Raw genomic sequence first — 21,860 nt, 5'->3', positions numbered from 1 at the left:
GTTTGTAGAAAATAGCAATAAAAGCAACTTTGTTATACAATATGCTCCACAAAGATTTGTACATTGCATATATTTTTTGGGTTTATTTTGTGGGCCTTACTGTTTGCCTACATGTTATAACACATCTTTGCCTCACTTTTCTGCTTCTCTCAGTTATTCCTAAATGTAAATTCACTGCTTTTATATTATGTATATTTTTTTCTCTCCTAGGGATCATATGCCTCACTACGCACCCCTGTTACTCTAACACAATGGCTGCTTGAGCTCGGTCTGCCATTTTACAACGACATCTTTCTGGAAAACGGCTGGGACACTATGGCGTACATGAAGGACATGATGGAACAAGACCTCAAGGACATGAACATCAGTAATGCTGAACACAGGAAGAGAATTCTGTCAAGTTTGCAGGAGATGAAATAGGGGGAAATGTTCCCAAAATAAATGGCAGAAAAGGTGGCACGATTAATTTGGAAATATGTACAATTCAGTGCGAAAATAGCTGGATCTGTCTTTTATCTTTCAGGATTATAACAATGTTCTTCAGAGGGTCTATTATTTGATGAAGATCAATGCAGATGGATCTAAAACCAGTAGGAGTATATGGAGGCTTGCATAATTTTTACATACAAGTGTTACACTTATACCAAAATGTATATCGTTTGCTTCCATGACATACCTAAAACAGATCCTGTACTACTGGAAAGCATGCAGTGCATGGAGACAGTTGTAAAGCAGTGCTGCCACCTTTTAACTAAAGATAAAACTATGGTAAGCTTTACCCTGTTTAACATTTGGGACGTTATTGGCTACACAGTGGTCATGAGCACGAGTCTGGGTACAGGAGAAAAACTTGTCATATTTACAGTGACACGAAGGCAGGAATTTTGAGTTGGGAATTTTAGATTGGAAAATGTTAAGTTAAAACTATGAATGATTGCAGGATACATGACTGACTTTTGGAATCAGATTGAGGGGAATAACCTTTTTTTCTTGAAGAAAGTGAGCTTTAGTCAAGCAACAGACAAAGATGAGCTGCCGCCCATGTGAAGAAGGCTTTACAATTCTCTGTGCAATTGAAAATGCATATTCACTTTTTTACAGACAGATTGAGACCCTTGAGTTGCCATAATTTTGTTAAAAACAAAATTTCAAAATGGTATTAGTAAGAGTAATAACAGTAATAGTGGCATTGATGACCGATTCTGTGTCTGTTGTATGAATTTTATTTAAATTTATGAAATTATATATTTATCAGAACCATTTATCAAGTATTATTCAGTTGCGAGTATTGTGTTATTGTAAAAAGCAATAATCAAACACCTGTCACTGTCAGCAACTTTTTTATAAATCAGATTAGTTTTTACAGGATATTAGTATTAATGTATACAGTGTAGATAAGTTTAGAACTTATGAAATTGAAATACAGTTTTGAGATAAGCTTGACCTCAAAGCGTATTGACATAATACTTAAATACTAGCGATACGAGTATTCAGCGCTTGAAATTTTAGATAGTATATATACTTTAACAGTTATAATCAGCTGACACATTAAATTTCAGTCCTGACAGAACACTTGGATTTGCTTGCTGTTGAATTCAAAAAAGAAAATTGGAATTGCTTGCCTAGGTTTGTTTCCCAAAAGAACTGTACCGAAGTAATTGGTCTAAATTTTGGACAAAAATGTTAATGTCTTTCTTGCTGTAAAACAGGCTAATCATTTCATTTAATTTAGTCAAAGAAGACTAAAATTCTTGTCTTTTAAGTTAGGACCAATTCTTGGGAAATAAGTTATTTTTTAAACATCCCCCAGTAACAGAAACTAATGTTTTTGAATTATACAAGACTTCACACATTTTTGAAACCTAAGGTGAAAATGGGTCCCAAACAAAACGGTAAACATTTTTTTTTCTTAAGACATTTCAAGCAGTCAATAACTGGGCAAGATTGACACTGGACTTTCTGGACAACAGTATTAAAACATGGTCACCAAAAGGCCTTAATTATTGCCAACAATTCATCTGTTTTGCCTTCAGAATAAGTCTCATAGGGTGGGAGTAGTGGTTTCATGTGCTAGATATAATTTTGAATACAATCACATATAGTGTACAGTGAATTTTTATTATAAAGTAGGTATATTCACATTTCATATATCTATATATATAGCCCACTGTTCAGGGTTAAGGAACAGATAACATTGTGATAACTTTGCATTATTAGGTATATGAACTAATTATAACTTTCAGAAACAAATAATCTTTTAATTTAAATTGTACCGTAACTGATTCAAAAGTAGAATTACTAACATAACTATTTTTATCAACAGCTTTAAAGTGATCTCCTTACAATATATATACCTATGCAAAGTTTTATGAAGATGTTTTATATTCTGTTAATATACAGTGGCCTGCTGTACACTCAGTGTGTTTGTACTGATCACGTTATCATGCCCAGCACTTAATGTATGACATAGCAAGGGCTTTAAATATGTTTTAAATTCACACTTTTTATATGCTGAGAAAAACTTCTCAGTAAGCACAGTAATAAATGGATGATGAGAAAACAAAGAAGTATTTTTTCAGAATTTTCATCTTCTGGATGGTTTCATTTGAATTTGAATTTTTCAGTTGTTGCATTAAATATTTTTTGTTCAGTTGTACTAAAAATATTTTACTTTTTCCCCAAAAGCAGATATTTCAGGACATAAAAAGAAAACATTCTCAGAACAATCTCCAATCGACAGCCGGTACTGTTCCCACACCTTTCAACATCGACAAGTGCTTGCCAGGTCAAAAATATTCCACAGAATGTTTGTATGACGCAACCACCGGTCCTTTCAAAGACCAACTTCCACAGATATGAAAAAAAAAAAAAAAAAAGAATGCTTACAAAAATACAAGACATTTTTCACTTCTTTTCCTTGATTTTCCTCCACTCCTAGGGAATATACAAAATCCAAGAAACTTTCTGAATTCCCTTTTTTTTCACAGAGAAAGTGGGGCATTGTTCAAATGAAGATAATTCCGATCCCTTAATTTCCCAGACTTCGATTATTTCTCTCCGTGACATATCTGCTGCATGATGGTGGTACAAAGTCCCATGATCTGAAGGTACTCGTCTGCTCCATCACTTAGACATTTGTCAACAATCTGGAGAAAAAAACAAACTTTTTGGTTTCTTTATATAAATAAAACATCCCCAAATGAAATTTCAACACAGAAGCTGTTAAAAGATTGATAATCTTAACCAAACCAATCACCTACTTTTATTTTAATGATTAAATAACAATGAATTGATGGAACAACACCAATATTGACCTAATACTAAATTGTAAGAAACCCCATTTGTGACCTTTACAGAAAAACGAGGATACGAGAACAAGGCCAAGAGGGAGACAGCTACCGAAAGAGCACTCCAAAAATTTCTTACAAACTCTATCAATCGGTAAGAAGTGCAAAATCTACGGATACATAAAATTGTGTATATTAACCGTCTCCTGCGAATGAAAGCCGTTTAGCTGACTTGAATTTAGCCATAAAGTACTTTTTGACATATCTATCATAACGTATACTGTATGTAACTACATAAATGACACTAGATTGCGACAGGTGCGTTGATGAGTAGTGCTCACTGGGTAGCAATAGCTCAAGTCAGCCTTATTGCCTCAACAATATACATCTACATATAAATATAAACATATCACTATGAGTTCACACAGCAAATCAAAATACTTTAACATTAACAAAGATTCAAAGAACTCTGCTACAGGTAGAATGAAAATTACAGCTAATCAGAAATCCACCAGTCAACCAGCAAAAAGGAAGAAACATCTTTAATTTTGGCAAAACTAGAGGAAATTGAATGTGAAATCAGAAATACTGTTAAAGACATTGTCCAAGAAATAGTCGCAGAAACTGTTTCTAAACTTTTACTAAATTTGAAAGAAGAAATCCCGGGGGGGGGGGGGGGGGGGGACTAGATAAAATAGAAGACAAGCATAAAATGGACATTGGAGATATAAAGGAAAGAATTGATTTGCTGGAATTAGAAAACAATGCTCTTCAAAAACAGCTGGTAAAGAACAATCTTTCAGAAATTTATGAAATTTGTTCATAACCTTTGAGTTAGGCTGTTATAACCAACTTGGCAGTCAGGAATTTTCTTCCTCTCGAAGGAAAGCATGGAAACTTGTACTAAACTTACTGCTAGTTTTTCCATGATGACAGACTTCTGTTTGTCCCCGAGTTCTGGGTGCACCACTAGAAGTTCATGTAACTGCGTGATGATTTGGTACGCAGAGTGTCCTTCTAACATTATTTCCTGGAATGTACAATTTTAAACAATTCTATGTGATTTGGTACACTGAGCATCTTTCTAACATAATTTCCTTTCTTATTATCTCTGAATAATTATGGAAATAAATAATAATAATGAATTAATTAATCATTTATTATCTTTATATCAAAAATCTGTTCAAGGTAAGGCATCAGATTGGATTTCCGACAAAATATGCAATGGCATTCACTGTGGTTAACTGTTTCAATCTCTACAATTTCCTATAATTCTTAAAAAATTCAAGTCTACTAGAAAATAATTGCAGATGACCTTACCTTTACAAATGCCTCGAGTTTTTCGTAAGAGTCTGAGTGACAAACCCTCAATAAGTCATCTATTATATCATTTGGTATGACCTGCAAGAGAAATAACAGTCAGTAGTTTATTCATTCAAATAATATTTATATCAGAATTTAAAGCCTTCTTTTGCAATTTTCTTTAAAAATATCAGTGATGCTCAATGATTGGGATTTAAGATGTAATTCAAATTGTTATTAAACTTGGTCTCAATTCATAAATAAATAATTATAAAACTGTTCAATAAAAAGCTGCAGTAATGAGAAGAAATTAGTAGAGATGACCTTGAGCAGCCATTTGACTAAAATTGCTCATTTCTATATAAAATCAGTTTACCACCTACCCCAGCAATTTCAAATATATCTTTTTCTGTTATTTCCTCTTCTCTTTTTAACCTTGCCACGCTCTGCATAAAAGTGATAGCTTTCCTCATGTCACCTTCAGATACAGCTTCCAATGCTGAGATTGCCTGGAACAGAAAACATCTCTTGAGGAAAAATGAAAAATATTTTTTTAAAATAAAATCCCCTTCAGAAATTAATTTAAGGTTGATGCAGGTTGTTTTAACATTTAAATTACCTTACAGAAACACAAGAGGTTTCCACAAACATTTATAAGTTTGAGAATAAAAAAAATTCAATATTGTTTATTAACTATACATCTCAGTATCACCATAAATGTGCAAAAGTGCAAAAAAAAAAAAAAAAATAGAAGAAAAACTTTATCACTGTATTTCCTCACCTCATCAGATATTTTAACGCTTTCTAATTCCGCAATTTCCCTCAATCTTGTCTGCAGCACGTCGCTGGCCAGTGGTTTGAACCTGAACTTGGCACACCTGGATGTGATGGGTTCTATAATACGACTGACGTAATTACAGATCAGACAAAACCTGGTTGTTTTGGATTCCTTCTCCATTGTCCTTCTCAGGGCTGCCTGGAATATGATTTTAAATTGACAATTCTTTTCATACCATTTGGAAAAAAATTAATACAGTACATGATATGACTTTTATTCAAATTTGATTTAATAGTTTCGTTTTTTCTCTATAATTTCGTATTACAATCTGGTGCTATTTGCTGCGCCCCCACTCAAAATGCATAACTGTTTAAATATGTTAATGCATATAAAGGTCATATACATAGGCACACTTGCAAAAGTACACACACACATATCTACACACATGCAAGGACATACACATATTTTAACATTTCACAATCCCCTCACCTGTGCCGGCCCAGTCATAGAGTCTGCTTCATCTAAAATAATTATCTTGAATGGTGGACAAGGTTTCCCACTGAAACATTACAGATGAGATTGTGTCAGTAAAAATCTTATTAAAAATGTACAAGTTACATGATGAAAATATGTATGTGTGTGTAGACGATAAAAATGTTTGTGTGTGTGTGTGAGAGAGAGAGAGAGAGAGAGAGAGAGAGAGAGAGAGAGAGAGAATACTCACTCTGGTCTTTGTCCACTGGCAGTCAGCTGTGCAAAGTTCTTCACTTTTTCACGTATGACATTAATGCCACGCTCATCTGAAGAGTTCAGTTCTAGAATCCTGGTCTTAAACATCTCAGGGCTAGGGGGGAAAAATTAAAAAAATATACGAATATGGAATATAATCTGGGCATAAGCAGATACCCTGCCTCATATTTGTAGTAGTAGAAATAGCAGTAATAAATAAATAAATAAATAAATAAATAAATAAATAAATAAATGGATGAATGAATAAAACTACCAACTGCACAAATGATAATAATAATAAACTATTTCCCATAAATGAACTCCACTCACCCATACAATTCCCTGGCAGCAGCCAGTATGGTTGATGTCTTTCCTGTTCCCGGAGGACCATAGAATAACAGATTTGGCAGCTAAAATAGAAACAAATAAGGCATTTTTGATAAATAATATTGATTTCCTTGGACCATTTATAGCATATAATTGTACAAGGTATTTAATCAGTGAATAAATTTTCACAAATATATCATATTAAGAGGTGACTGCTCACAAATGTCAATCTCATGGATATGTTAGATGAGAAAGTATAGCAAACTGTGTCAGCTGTGTTATGTATACCAGTACAAGCAGAATGTGTTAGGAGTGCTGATATACTTACAATATGCATGGTGTGTTATCATACATAGAATGTGTTAGGTGTGACAGTGCAACAAGAGTGCAACTGAGTGTTACCTGTGCCAGCACAAGAATGTGTTTGTTATGAAAGTACAAAAATGTGTTAGTTGTGCCAGTACAAGAATGCTTTTGGGGTGCCAGAATATGATGAATGTGTTAGAAAAACCATTAAAAGCACAATTTGATGGGTGGGAAAGATTGTGTTTGGTGTGACCGTATACAAAGCACGTTATAGGTGTGCCAGTACATGAAGAATGTGTTAGGTGTGACAGGACAAGTAAAATGTGCCAGGTGTGCCAGTAATGACAGACATCTGTAATGACTTACATCTACTCCTTGTAAAGACTTCTTCAACACTGCAACCACTTCTTCTTGGTGAGCTACCTCCTCCACTGTTTTGGGACGGCTAAGAATCAAAGCCACATATTAAACCATCTTTCATAAAACTTTATATCCCAGTTTGCAATGTTAATTTGCACCCAATGTTAAGCACCAGTAAAAATGAAGTCAGACCATTAAAATTTATTTAATTTTTCAAGTTACTGGCCATAATTTCTGTTTTGGTCCATTAGATTCTTAGACTCTGGTGTCCAAAGGAATCAGACGGCTTTAAAATTTCGCACAGTCAAATCAATATAATTTTTGGTTTTATTTTACGTTATTTTATCTATTTAACTATTCACTTTTATTTTTTACATTGCCTTGGTTGGAAATGTCCATATAGTAATATACACATCTGAAATGCCATAAAATCACAACCACCACATTAACTCACTATTTTTCCACCCATGGCATGTGCTTCTTGGTTTGCTTGGACTGCTTTCCTGAGGTACTCCCTTTGTCCTTTTCTTTGGCACTAGAAGTCGCAGAGCCTAAGGTCCCTCCTTTCAGAAAGGCATGCATCTTGAAAACCTGTAAAAATCAGATTCCTGTTTTGATTGATTGCAGATAAGGTATTACATATGCGACAGGCTGAAAGATAAAACAGAAAGGCTGTCTCGTACACAATATGACCTGCACATTATCATACAAAAGAATGAAGAAAAATAAACTGTTGCAGCATTACAAGTTACAAGGAAAATGTGAGACTGACAATGGGCAAAAATCTGTGGATATTAGTAGTAGTATCATATTGTAGCAGTGTCAAGCATAGAGAAGAAAATGTTAACACGTGCAAAGTTTGTTTTGACATACTGTGTCTCCCCCTTCACACACACACACACACACACACACACACACACATCCTCTTCTCTCTAATCCACTGATTCAAGTTTATTTGTAAATACAGACACGTCGGGACTCATCTTAGTGCATTGTCACAGTCCCATAATCATCTCATTTTGATCAGATATTTCTCGTTCACACAAGCATTACAAGTTACAAGGAAAATGTGAGACTGACAATGGGCAAAAATCTGTGGATATTAGTAGTAGTATCATATTGTAGCAGTGTCAAGCATAGAGAAGAAAATGTTAACACGTGCAAAGTTTGTTTTGACATACTGTGTGTCTCCCCCTTCACACACACACACACACACACGCGCGCGCGCGCGCGCGCGCACACACACACATCCTCTTCTCTCTAATCCACTGATTCAAGTTTATTTGTAAATACAGACACGTCGGGACTCATCTTAGTGCATTGTCACAGTCCCATAATCATCTCATTTTGATCAGATATTTCTCGTTCACACAAGTGTGTTATGTAAATGTTCTTACTGTTGGTTAAAAAGGAAACAACGGACATAAACAATGTTCACTACTTACCTGCACAATCTTCACAATATTTCGCGGGGTTTTTCGCGCACGCGCGCGTGTAAAGGAAACCGGCGGAAGTCATCAATGCGCATGTACAAATAGATACCAAGAGAAAGAAGAATGAGGAAGCGTAGTATTTTGAAACTCAATTAAACCATAAATACTAAGCAGAATAGAAACCTGCAGGGTTTCTGAAAGTAAGTCCAAAGTACTTGATATCATACCGATGCGATGTGATACTTATGATCGCGTGATTTCTACTCTAACTGTTCTTGGATTTTGATGTACAATCAATCAATTTCAAGAACGAGATGTAGGTTTCCTAATCCTTATTGTTCTTACTATATCAGTAGATGGGAGATAAGAAAGTGTCGCGGATGCATCGATGTTTACGGACCTATCACTTAATTAAAAAACAGGTGTTTTTCCCACTCAGAGCAAAAATGAAATAAGCACAGACCCAGAATGTATTATTTATTCCCTGGTAAAAATTGTATCCGAAAGAGAAAGTGAATGATTGTTCAACTTTTAATAACATAGATCAGGAAAAGTTCGAGTTCAAACATAAGCATATTTGTGAAATTAGATATCTGCATTAATCAGCAAGCTTTTCTGAAATTGGTTTTTCAAGTATTAAAGAATAAAGAGGAACCGTAGGGGGAATGTAAACAAGATCTTCGACTTGCCATACCTTGACAAAGTTAAACTAGGAGTAGAAATTCTGTTTGTGGTGCAATCTTTATAAAGCCGTTTCATTATAGATTCACACCTTCTGAGAATTTATATTTAATGGTGGTATTAAGATCTTAAAATAACATGTTTTGAACACACTAATTTTTATGCCTTTTTTTTCTTTGCATTTATGCAAAATTGCTGTTTCATACATCCTTATTTAATTTCCCAGTTTTGAGAATGACGGCTGCTGAGGACAACAAACTTGCTGTGGACCCGACACCTGATGCACCAGAAACGTCACACCAGGGGTCACCACCATCACCACTGACTCCAAACACTGCAATACCGCTGCCGTATTATACCGAGTCAGTTAACACTGTAACTGTACCTAAAGGTAGGCAAAGTGTAATTAAATGTGGTGCTTGAGTGTGTGAATGTAACCATTTGCACTTTATCTTAATTTTCTTTAACAGAATTTATAAGTTTATGACCCAAAAAAGTTGTTGGGAAACAAGAAAAAAAATCCTGTCATCAACATGTTTTGAAGATTCACGTATTAAGATTCAAATTATTAAGCAGAGTATAAATTCCTATTCTGAAAGGACATTTTTTATTAGCAGTAGACTAAAACCAACCTTAAAATACACCCAATGTTTTCAGCCCAGCATAATAACAGTCCAGACCCCAACAATGAACCCCTGTCCAAGTCGCTGTACTTACCCCCCAGTGTGGAGCTGTTACCCTCCTACTACCCCCCGGGCCACCAGAGCAGCCCTCAGGCTCAGGGAGAGGGGAAGGACGCCTGCAGCAAGGATGTAAAGGGTAAGATAAGTGACTGTTCAAAAAAAGAGGGCTATTTTTTATCCAAATATACAAATACATAAAAAACAACACAATTATTCCCATAAGTCAGAGCAAACACTAGTGGGCTGGATTTGGTCTTAAAGTGCAATTTAAGAACACTAGTGATCTTACACGATCTTTATCATTACATCAGTAGTCTTCAAATGGACTGAATCTGCTTTTAAGTTCAAAAATGATCTAACATCTACTTAAGTGGTCAAGCAGTTTCCTCCCCTCACAATAGAGGACACCTCTGCTCACAATAGGAGAATGTGTAAGGGGAGACAACTTTTAAAATTGGATGTTAGACCAGAAATGGTCTTACTCATGGTTTAAGATCATGTAAGACAATCTGTGATCTTAAATTGCACTTTAAGACCAAATCAAGCGCACTAGTGAAAGTAGTAATGGTGAAAAATACATTTCTTGTGCAGTGCATGATTTACAAGTCCGTGCCCCCATTAGCCTTGTACAGTTTTTACAGAATAACAATTATAACATTTTCATCTGTCATACATTGAAAAAGTCCAAGCATCCTCCTCCTCATATTCTTCTTCTCTCCTCAGATTCCAGTGCCACCCCGGGAGTGTGTGGTCTGCGTAACTTAGGCAACACCTGCTTCATGAACTCGGGATTGCAGTGTGTGCTCAGCAACCCCTACCTGGTCAAGTTCTTTGTGGAGAATTATGTAAGTGAATCAGGGTCTGGTTTGGTTGTTATAGTTTTTTACAACAAAAGTCATTTCAACAAAAAGTATAAATAATGTCAAATTGGGGTATGTGTGTATATGAGAAGTGAATCGGTATTGTTTTGTCCATGCTTATTTCTGAAGTTTAAAAAAAAATGTCAAATTGTGTAATCGTGATTATTTTGTTATCAATTGGTCAATCTAAGAAGCAATTACAAACAATAGAATGAGAGAATTGTTTTTAAATCTCCACTTTGGTAAGTTCCCTTTCAACTTAATAACTTTCTTGGGCAAAACTGAAAATTTAATATCAAACTTCACTATCAATTTCCCCAGGTCCAGGGAAAGAGTCTGACTGAGGACAGTACGCTGACAGGCAAGTTCTGTCATCTCCTCCACAAAGTCTGGTGTGGACAGTTCTCAGGGATATACCCTCTGGACTTCAAGGAGATCCTGGGCATGTATCATCCTCAGTTCAGGGACTTCAGGCAGGTTAGTAGCACCTGTTAAAACTCCTGTCTTCAAGATGTAGTTTAGTTTTGTTTTCAGTTGCCATGTTTTTATTTCCCAACCTGGTATTTAGAAAGGGTGTTTTCATTTTGGAAAATTACTCAACGTGGCATTTTCATTTGGGAGAAGTCCCATTTTGTGACTTATAAATGATTCTTGGATTTTGTGTAAATGTTGAGAATTGGGAAATGTTATTGCACCTTTGTTTAGAGGTCTCATCTCTTATACCTGTCTTCCATTGTTTCAGCATGACTGCCAGGAATTCCTGGCCCTTCTTCTCGACACACTGCATGAACAGCTGAATGTGGCGTCCCCACAGAACAATACAACACGGGCTGCCAAGCTGTCCACAGAAGAGGGGGTGACAACTTCTAATGCAGGGGCTGGAGTTGCCGTCAATCAACAAATCAAATGCTCAAATGTAGACCCTGTTTCCATGGAGACCAATATTGTCCATGACACCATTGAAACAGAGCCTGCTACCATGGATACCATGGAAACAAATACTGACCAATCATCAGATGCAATCAGAGATGACCAATCAGACGTGACTGACGCTGGCACCAATCAGTCCGACGTGATGACAGACAATCAGTCGGACATCACAGAGATTGGGACGGAGGGTGACCAGCTGGACGCCATGGTGGAGGATACTGACCGTCTGGTGGCTGCCCACAGTCAGTCTCAGTCCCCAGTGGATAGTCTTAGTCACCTTCATTCCGAGGACAGCAATCACTCATCTGCCTCCCTGCAGAGCTCGGACTCTCACAAGCTTTTGGAGAACTCCTCGTACAGGATGCAGGCAGTGCCGGAGGATATTAAAAAGAGGGCGCTGACAGAGAGTCCGGCTCTGGATCCAAAATCTGTGACCATGATTACGGATCCATCTTTGTCTAACAATAAACTGGAGAAAAACGTGATCTCAAACAACAAAGCTCATTCAATCCGTCTCGTTGGTCTGGAAGAGATGTACATGAAGGACACGAAGACGAAAAACGTCAACGTGCTCGCTAAGGAGTTCATGGTAGAGGAGGTGCAGACAGACAGCGAGAAGTTTGCCAAGCACGACAACCGACAGCACGAGCAGGAAATGGCCCAGAATACCCTGGACGAAGAGATGATGGAGGTAGAAAAACACACGCCGAAGAGGATAAAAATGACCAATATATTTCGTGATCTTGACGGAGATGGTTACGCTCAGCATAATAAAGCAAACAACGAAGGTGATGATAACAGTATTAATAACATTAAAAGGATAAAAATTGAGGAAGAGAGACACAAAGGGCACAAGACTAGACAATTAAAACGCAAAGTCATTACAGCCAAGAATCCAACAAGAGACCTTGACCTTGAAATGGACCAATCAGATCAGGGCTCTCCTATGGCTTCAGAAGAAGGAGCATGGGGCGTCTCCCCCGAGGAGGCTAGCAATTCTGACCATGTGATAGGGACAGATTTGAAAAACACAGTGGCTTCTAAAAATGAGTCACTAGAGCATCATCGCTATGTTGAAGCGGCGGAAAAATCGTGGAAGGAGTATCTGAGTCAGAACAAGAGCGTGATTGTGGACACATTTCAGGGCCAATTCAAGAGCACTGTGAGTATGATTTGGTCTTTGTTTGGTCATGGTTTTTGTGGCAGAGATGAAAGGCTTCTGGATTTATCTGGAAACTCAGATATTTGTAAAAAAAATACCTGTTCAGAATTTTTCAGGGGCATCCCTCCCTCAACTTTTCATATATGCCTGCACTCATTAAGCACTAGCATTTTCAGCATTTACTAGTATTTGAATTACAGTCCACTTTCATCTCTGTTATTGAGATGTTAAGAAATATCTGTTTTGATTTGAAAAGATTTGGAGAATCAGCCAGTGACTGACAATTGGAAAAGTACCTCAACTCTTACCAATCATCTGGGACCGTGTCTTCTATTTATTACTACCATTCCTGATGCACTGGTTTCAGGAAGCTCTTGCTGTCAAAATTTCTTAGCTACAGTATCAAATGCTAAAATTGCTGTTTCACTCATCCTTTGTTCGGTCTCTCTTGCAAATGTAGTGGGTGCATGATTCATGAGACCAGTTGATGAATATGGCGGACATCATCTTAATTAATTGTCCATGTTTGACTTTCAGGTGATTTGTGAGGAGTGTCAGCATATATCTGTGACCTTTGAACCCTTCATGTACCTGTCTGTGCCCCTCCCCAGGGCAATGGAGAGGCAGATAAGTAAGATGATCGACTTTTTTCTGTTTGTTTAAATACAGTTATATCCTTTTGATTTCAAGTTAATACTTTAGAAGTTATACACAGAGCAATTTAATTTCTGAATAAGCAGCTGAGAATGCATAACAGATAGCATTAAAGTAACCTAAGAGTCAAAAGTCTGAAGTTGAGTTTGTATAAAAGAATCTAAATGAAAGAAAAACTGTGAAATTCGATTTTTGCATAGAATTTGAATGACAAGTTTATCTTGTGTTGACATGTATATTGTTTTGATATAATATGGTTGTACTAGTATTAATACTTGTATATGTTTTACTACTTTTATTTTCAGTTGTGACATATGTGGCCAGCGAGAGCAAACACCCAGTACGCTATTGTTTAACACTGTTCAAGGGAGATTGTATCAGGAAACTGAAGGAGGGATTGAGGACTATGATTGGCTTAGATGAGTCATGTGATCTCATAATTGCTGAGGTGCTAGAAAATCATGTCGCAAGAATTGTGGTAAGATTTTTTTGTCTGAATTTAGGGAAAAAATAGATATTGGTGCTTGTCGATTGATATTGTGTGCCTTAACTAAGAATGGGAGTTGGACAATAAAAGATCCTCACATTATGAATTGGTCAGATTGTTTAAAATGAAATAAATGGACCACTTTTATTTGCTGCATACACCTCCAGAGAGACATTGCCTCTTGCTGTGACAGGAAGCATAAAGCTGACAGCAAGAAACTTTTCGTGATGAGACAAAAATTAAAAATAAATGAACAGTTCACTTTCTCCATTGTATGCCATCATTTTAGTTCTGAATAAAAGATATCTGATTAATGTCTTATTTCAGGATGAGAACACAATGCTGCGCTATTTAAATGACCACAACAGGAAGGTGTACGCCTTCGAGATGCCACCAGCCCCACAGTTTGATGACATAAGCACAGAAAACAATGACATCAGCACAGAAACTGGTGATGTCACCCCGGTCATGAACAACACAGCCCCACTGAGAGCTGGTGTCTCTATGGCGGGTTGCAGCAGTGGCGGAGGCGATGTGTTTGCTAACATGGGTTACTGGGGACTACAGGCGCCCCATAATAAAGCCAGTGCCGCCCAGGGCAGGGCTCCGAGTGAGGACTCATCCGACGTTCGATGGGATGATCCTATTCCGTCCACCTCTACGGCATACAGGGAAAGTGATGTAAGGGACAACAGTGCAGTGAATAAGGGTACGGACTCGGATTTGTGGCCAACCACAGAGGATTCGAAGCCACTAAACTGGGACCCTGATGACATAGAGAATCAGAATTATTTCTCACCCTCAGGAACAGTGAGTGGGGGAGGGGTGTGGCAGGGTAGCCAGGGAGACTTGGACGGAGACAGTAAAGACATGGAAGGAGGGCCATCATTGGACTCTGGGTTCGGACTGCAGAGGAATCCACTAGATGTCACCAGTGATGCCATCTGGGGAGCATTTCCGTCTTCTGCCACGGGAGCGGGGGATGACAGCAATGCCACTTGGGGTAGTGATGACAACAACTCGCGCAGCGGTGACTTCTCGTCTGGTCCTGACGTTTGGAAAGGTTCCGCCAGCCCCGAAGACAGTAGAAATTGCGGCGATTCTGTTGATAATGACAGCCTGGCACCCAAGACGAGTTGTATTAATCTGTCCACGCAGCAGTGGAAGACTTGTGCAATCTGCCTGGAGGAAATGGTGGACTCGGAATTACTGGTTCACCTCAGCTGTGGGGGAACTCTGTGTCAACCTTGTCTAGAGGTGAGGTCACTGCCAATGTCAGTCAAGTGACCAGGCTTATGTAAAGACCAATTTTAAATGAATAGAATTTATCTGAACTAAAAATGCCTGTCTGAGGGTGTTTTTCATGACTTTGATATTGATAACTACTTTGCACTTTGGAATGATGAAACTTATGGTTATGGCTATGAACTATGAAATTTTCCAATTTTATATCTGGACTTGTCTGTTTGTCCAGAGTTAAACTCTGTGAAGTTGATCTTGATCCCTGCTTACTAGCAAAATGGGAATGATGAAGCTAATGGTACTGATGGTAAAGTATGCCATTTTTCCTTTTGCTGCGAAATTGATTTTGTTTTCTTCAATTTCAGATGTCATTCAAACATTATGGGGAAGCAGCTCTGAATTGTCCAGTAAGTGTGCTGAATTTGTGTCACTCACCAAACCTTTCAAATCCTCTTTTATTACTCAGTTATTCCTTACAGATTGCTTTGTCAAATACAGTAGAATTATCAGTTTAGTTCCAGTTTAGTTAGAACTTTCCATGTTATTAAGCTATCAGTCTTGATTTGAATTTGATATATTAAATGGTCATATTTCACCGACTGACGTTGACAGGTTTGTTCCTGTGCTGTGAAACCTGCGGAAGATTTTGTGGTGCTGAGCAGTGTGGGGGACGGAGGACCTAACGTTAGGTGAATACTTATTTATTTATTTATTTATTTATTTATTTATTTATTTATTTATTCACAGACATGCACGCACCACAAACAATAAATTGAACATAAATACATCACCTGGCTTTCATTACGTGACCTCGGAACAAAGATATCTCTTTCAAAGCTCACCATTTAGGACATTATTATATAATAATTGTGAATGGGAAAGAAATGAAAAATAGATGTTGAGAGAAAAAAGAACCACTGTCCTTTGGATATCACCCATGTTGGCATTTCATTTGGCTGAACAGAAAGTATGCAAGGTGAAATATTAATTTTGTATCGAAATATCAGTTCATATCAGTAATGCCATGATTCTAGGGAAAATTACCTTAATTTTTCAATATTTCAGGATCCTCTCTATGCCTGTGTTGTACAGATACGACCAGGTTGACCCCAGTGACGGGGAGGTCAAAATGACCCTATTTGGTCACCCTAACATCCTGTATGTCCCCAGTGACCTCACCGCTGACCGTCTCTATGATTTGGTGGACAGGACAGCTCCCTTCATTGGGACCTATTCTTTATTGCTTACAGATGGACAGGTAGGGTGGCAACTCCAGTTTTTTTTTTTAATGTGTATATATTTTTTTCCAAATTAAGTCTGTATTATTGCAGGAGGTACATAGATTGTATTTAAATTATGGAGGCCGGTGTGTTAGAGAATGAATCAGAAAATAAAGAGGATTTTGATTGTCCCTTGAAAATAAATATTGATATCTAATAAAAATATTTTACAATGACATTTTTAGAAAGTGTATATATTTTAAATTACGAAAAAGGGTGATAATAGTCATATGTTTATACCTTATCAACTTTCTAACTTTTGTACAGAAGTTGTAATAAAAATAAAATAAATAAGATTATATTTACTTGCCTTTCATAGAAAAAATTCACGAACACCAGTGATATTTTGACCTTTTCAGGGCTACCGTTGTGCACGCTGCATGTTTACTGACCACTGTCGTGGTTGTGAGATCCCTCGTGAGGGGGAGGTCCACTTCGCTCCCAGTGACCACCTGGCCGTGAGGTACACCGAGATCTCCCAGGATCAACTGGACACTGCCCTGCACTGCCTTGACCACAAATCCATGGAGCTGCTACGACCTAACAGGCCTTTAACACTATTTGAATGCTTTGAGGCATTTACTGAGAGGTGAGCTTGTCTTGAAGGTGTGTAATATTGTGCTGACATTTATTGTCGAGAAAAGTTATGTTTGACTCATAGTTGAAAGATGTTTGGAGTGTTGCTATGGTGTCTTGATGTGTGTAGAATTTTATTTAAGTGGCATGCACTATGTACTATTTTAATCAATGGCAAAAGAAAAAAAAAAAAAAGATTGAGTAACTTAAATGAGGTTGTCGGAGGGGTAATTGAAAATTACGCATTTGTGCCACTTATGCAAATTCTTTTAATTGTAAGTTAAGTGTGTCATGTCAGATTCTTTCAAAAACCATAGTTCTTTCCAATGAAATTGTAAGGAACACAACACCTTGTGTTTAAAAATTGATTTCATCTCTCTATACTCTCCAGTGAAGTCCTTGATGAACACAATCCCTGGTTTTGTCCCTGCTGCAAGAGAAATCAGTGTGCCAGGAAGTCCATGACAGTGTGGAGTCTCCCGGATACCTTGGTGGTCTATCTAAAAAGGTGAGGACATTCAGAAAGTTGTGGGGAGAATATGAAAGTAGTGTAACCCAAGTCAGTGCTCATTCTGTTGAGCCTAAACTTGTAACCAAAAGGGGCATTTATGATATTGATTCATCAGTAATGGAATGTTTTTCAAAAGATCCTGTATTCTGCTAGATGCAAGTTCCAGTATCAGAGTTATTCATGTTTATCATGTTGCACAATATTTATCATAAAAACCCTGTGTTCCCTTAGGTTTGTGTTCCACGAACGAACCAGCACAAAGATAGACACCAAGGTCTCCTTTCCAGTGGAGGACCTTGACCTGTCCACTTTTATCTCAGGACCACAGACACATGATCTGACCTTTGATCTCCACGCCTGTGTTTGCCATTTTGGAGGTAAATTTATTCAGATGATTTATAACTTACATTCAACTTTGAACTTGTCATTTGTTAGGGTATAAATAGATTTTTGTTTGTTTGTTTTTGCAATTTAATTTATTGAGTCGGCATCATACACAGCAGCATTTTGCTAATTTTTCATCTGTATTGACCTTTCACTGACCTTGACCTTGTATTGACCTTGACCCTGAATCAACCTTGACCCTCCCATTACTGCTCCAGGTGTGACAGCAGGGCACTACACAGCCTACAGCAAGCACCCTCAGCTGAACAGGTGGTCTTACTACAATGATGAACTGGTCACAGAGCAGAGGCCCACTGAGGATGACTACAGCAATGCTTACATCCTGTTCTACCAGAGAAAAGGTAGGCGACTCTGATTTTAATTTTTTGCACTTGGTTTTAACATCCGACCCCAAGTTTAGATCCAACTGAAAATAGTGTTGAATTTTTGAATGGGTGGTAGTTGAATGAATAGATTGAAAACCGTTTTCTTTCTGATGCGAAAATTAAGATTTTTTTTCACATTGCACTTAATGATGATTTAATTTTTAAGTTCTAACAAATGACTGAATAAAGAAGTATATGGCTGGAACATCTTTGGTATCAGAACAGCCTTATCCCTGGTCCTATAGTGAACAGTATAATGGTACATTGTTTGAAGAAATAATTCATTGTAATTTTTCTTTTATCAGGCACTCTCGTCAACTTCCGTAAGCCAGTGCCTCCTCCTCTGACACTGGTAACGAGCAAGGTCGGCCCAGATCTTCAGATGGTGCCGTATCAGCCAATCACACAGGAGACCATCAGCCGAATACTGGACGACTTGGCAAGAGATGGACAGAAACGAGATGACGCCAGACCCAAGGATGTGGGCACAAGTACAGATGATCTGGGCAGCGAGCGAGGCAGTCAAGACACAGTGGTCGGAGATAATGGGCGTGGGGGAGGTATTGCTGCAGGAAGTGATTCAAGGACCAAGACTGGTGGCGGCACCTATGGGGAAGGTGATGCCGAGCCAGTAGGGGGCGGTGCTGTAGAAGGCTTAGAGTGAATGAGAAAGAAGAATGACTCAAATTGTAATGGGTAAAAAGGTTGACAGTGGAGAAGGAAAAATTCTCACAGACTGAAAAAATGGGAAAAAAATGGCTGGGTTTTTGGATTTATCTCAATCAAAAATTGTGACTTGGGTAAAAATGAAAAATGTGGAAACTCTGTCAGGATTCTGGAGATACAACTCGGGTGCTATGATGTAAGATATGGCTAAGTATTGAGATTACAGTTGGTTCAGGTGCTTTGAAGTGACAGACAAGTGATGTGTACTCATTGGTAGAATACAGAGATGTTTACTGAAGAAGAGACCCACACATTCAGTAATACTGGGTCCTGTTTCACAAATCGTTTAAAAGTCAATTTTGGGGGCTAAAATCATTTTCTTACTACTAACACTGGGTTGTCTTTGTTGCGTTTCCAAAAAAATTTAGAAAACTCATTATAATTCAGTCTTTCAGCTGAGCCCTTGCAGCAAATTAGGATCGTCTCAACAAAAGCTGACAAAAGATCATTAGCTAGATATTATTATATAACTCTTACACTAATGTTGCATCATGAACCTTACATAGTCGGCTATCATGGTTGAGCAGTCTAAGCTTGAGCCAAGAACTTCAGACTTGTGAAACAGGCTCCCCCTGGTGGCATACTAGTATGATAATAATGACATCTCTGTTTTAAGCTCATTATGACAGCAGGCATCCCATTTTGACTGTTTCTTTCTTTCTGTGTTTGAAAAGGGTATGCTCAGGATGTGACCCAAACACACACATGCACGCACACATGCACGCACACAAAAAAAACATATACACATACAGGCATGTCTTGTGGTTAAGTATGCCCAGTGATATGGGAATGTTTAAAATTCTGAAGCAACACAGAGTGTAGTATGTGAGAATATATGTATGTATGTATGTAAATTCTTGAATTGATGCACTTATTTTCAAGTTTCACATTGTAGTGCTGAGAGCAATTGTACAGTATAACTTTCCAGTATTACATGGGTTCTGAATATTGTGATGGATTTTGGCAGTAAATTCTAGAAGAAGATAGATTTGTCACAGGGACTTTCCCTGACTAAAAGTCTCACTTTAGAAGTCTCGGCTTAACCCTGGTGCTGTGCCTAAGAATGAGTTCTGCTTGGTGTGAAAAAAAGAAAAACAAATTAATTTTAGTGTAAAAAATCTTGAAAAAAAAAAAAGATGTTGGTACGACAGCAAAGGGGAATTTAGCCCCAAAATTGAAATTAAAAATGTTAGCATCCCAATACAAAACATTCTATCTTTTATCCCACATTTCACAGTGATGGATCTAGGATAGAAAAGAGAAGTGGGGGGGGGGGGGGGGGGGGGTGTCAGATATTGTTCCTTTCTCTACTCTTTGCCTCTTCCAACTACAGAGATATTTTGCAGACACGAGAGTGTGAAATGTGCTCCTGTATAATGTTTTTTCCCCTTGTTAGAGGCTGAATCTGAAATTCTATCTTGACTTGAAAGATTGGAATGAGTAATTGTTGTCTACTGGTCAAACCATGCCCCCTCCCCTTAAAAAGTGACAGATTGGTTACTGGCATAATACTAAGAGTGAGATATGGAACTAGGACCAGAGTTCTTTGTCGTTAAGTTATAGTATTTAGTATCTAAAATCCAGTGTAGTCCTAGTGAGCCGTGATATAATATTATTCTTTAACAGTGGTCTATATGTTTACTTTATTTTTGTCTTTATCTTTATTTGGGTCGTAAAAATAGATGTAGATTTGTTGTAATTTTCTTGTATATCCTTTAGTTATTTCTTTATAAAAATAGTTATATAAGTAAGATTACTAACTGTATGAAAAATGTCATGTAGAGATATAACTATTTACTAGCGAGGAAGTACCCATATTGTACTGGACAATTTTTTCTGTGGGCTCTGTGGAATTTATACTTTTACAATTATCCAAAAGTTATGGAATTCAAACCGGTCATCAATGATTTCATCAGTAAAAAGGATACCCATTAATTTTTCGTAAAAGATCTTATGCGAGTCAGCAAGGTGGATGAATATCTCATGTACCTCCCTGAAGCTATGACAGATGTCAATACTAGAAAACTTGGATGCGGTGGAACTTGCCACCTTGCACAGTGTGAGTGATACGCCATCTACTGGATAACTTAGCATTAGTTTTTATATATTGACACTTTTTCTTTGAATACTTAAACATGATTAAATATGATGTACCAGTTAGAGGAATTTTGAGGTAGAGGAAGTCAGTGTTTCAAAAAGAAATTTATGACCATTATTAAGGATAAGTTATAGAATTGAAAATTGGAAAAAAGCATGAAAAAACGGGTATGAGAAAGTTATAACAAAACTTACTATGCTGTGTTATTCAGATTTTTTTTTGGGGGGGGAGTGGGGGAGAGAAGTATGCAGTTCTAGTATTGCCTTGAGGTTATTATTATTATTATTATAATTATTATTTTTTTTTTTGGGGGGGGGGAGTAGGGTAGAGAAGTATACAGTTCTAGTATTGTCTTGAGGTTATTTATTTATTTATTTATTTATTTATTTTTTTTTTGGGGGGGGGGGGGGCATATTTTAATGTAACCTGTGTGCGGAGTGATGTCAAACCTGTGTAGTGTGCATATATTACTTTCTTGTCTAATATTAAATAAATGTGTACCTTGTTCATAATACAGATACACAAGTTATTTACACTTAATTATGTCAGTATACAAGGTTTCTATTTATAATATAATAGCAACAAGAGAATAAACTAATATGAATTTATTTGTAAAACTATTTGAAATGTATGCCGAGTCAAGGTGGAGTGATGAAAATAAAATGGTAATCATGTTAA

General features: G+C 37.3%; 3 protein-coding genes across 9 annotated transcripts in view; 2 read left to right on the top strand and 1 right to left on the bottom strand.

Annotated features, from left to right (window-relative positions):
* Positions 1 to 2,879, top strand: part of LOC106158330 (phosphatidylinositol 3,4,5-trisphosphate 5-phosphatase 1) — a 21,799-nt gene extending 18,920 nt beyond the window's left edge. For all 7 annotated transcript variants that reach the window (XM_086997809.1, XM_086997811.1, XM_086997808.1 and 4 more), the window contains one exon: positions 211 to 2,879. In XM_086997809.1, the coding sequence (XP_086853935.1) occupies positions 211 to 420 (210 nt within the window). In that variant the 3' untranslated portion in view covers positions 421 to 2,879. The remainder of the gene's footprint in view (positions 1 to 210) is intronic.
* LOC106177191 (replication factor C subunit 4) lies at positions 2,098 to 8,647 on the bottom strand. The gene is made up of 11 exons (XM_013559897.2): positions 8,535 to 8,647; positions 7,544 to 7,680; positions 7,096 to 7,174; positions 6,427 to 6,506; positions 6,092 to 6,211; positions 5,857 to 5,926; positions 5,371 to 5,565; positions 4,973 to 5,098; positions 4,608 to 4,688; positions 4,201 to 4,317; positions 2,098 to 3,146 (listed from the first exon to the last, which is right to left on the bottom strand). Exons 2-11 carry the CDS (start codon positions 7,669 to 7,671, stop codon positions 3,048 to 3,050), a joined length of 1,095 nt encoding a protein of 364 aa, XP_013415351.2. The 5' UTR covers positions 7,672 to 7,680; positions 8,535 to 8,647; the 3' UTR covers positions 2,098 to 3,047.
* Positions 8,587 to 21,860, top strand: LOC106177185 (uncharacterized). The gene is made up of 17 exons (XM_013559889.2): positions 8,587 to 8,722; positions 9,430 to 9,594; positions 9,861 to 10,022; positions 10,610 to 10,731; positions 11,068 to 11,223; positions 11,489 to 12,838; positions 13,376 to 13,469; positions 13,798 to 13,970; positions 14,307 to 15,236; positions 15,587 to 15,628; positions 15,834 to 15,910; positions 16,287 to 16,479; positions 16,861 to 17,090; positions 17,469 to 17,585; positions 17,820 to 17,965; positions 18,191 to 18,334; positions 18,664 to 21,860. Exons 2-17 carry the CDS (start codon positions 9,438 to 9,440, stop codon positions 19,020 to 19,022), a joined length of 4,452 nt encoding a protein of 1,483 aa, XP_013415343.2. The 5' UTR covers positions 8,587 to 8,722; positions 9,430 to 9,437; the 3' UTR covers positions 19,023 to 21,860.

Source organism: Lingula anatina, chromosome 10 (genome assembly GCF_051362555.1).
Source record: "Lingula anatina isolate TDL-2025a chromosome 10, LinAna3.0, whole genome shotgun sequence".
Lineage (NCBI taxonomy): Eukaryota > Metazoa > Brachiopoda > Lingulata > Lingulida > Lingulidae > Lingula > Lingula anatina.
The sequence above is the reverse complement of the archived record's forward strand: the minus strand, read 5'-3'. Positions and strand labels throughout refer to the sequence as shown.

Bases quoted from the DNA above. Each gene is read 5' to 3' on its own strand.
- LOC106177191 (XM_013559897.2), bottom strand. From the start codon at position 7,671: ATGCATGCCTTTCTGAAAGGAGGGACCTTAGGCTCTGCGACTTCTAGT. The intron at 5,927-6,091 runs GTGAGTATTCTC...GTAATGTTTCAG, and splicing joins GCCAGTGGACAAAGACCAGA to TGGGAAACCTTGTCCACCAT. The intron at 5,099-5,370 runs GTGAGGAAATAC...TTTCTGTTCCAG, and splicing joins GCGTTAAAATATCTGATGAG to GCAATCTCAGCATTGGAAGC.
- LOC106177185 (XM_013559889.2), top strand. From the start codon at position 9,438: ATGACGGCTGCTGAGGACAACAAACTTGCTGTGGACCCGACACCTGAT. The intron at 15,237-15,586 runs GTGAGGTCACTG...CTTCAATTTCAG, and splicing joins TGTGTCAACCTTGTCTAGAG to ATGTCATTCAAACATTATGG. The intron at 18,335-18,663 runs GTAGGCGACTCT...TTCTTTTATCAG, and splicing joins CCTGTTCTACCAGAGAAAAG to GCACTCTCGTCAACTTCCGT.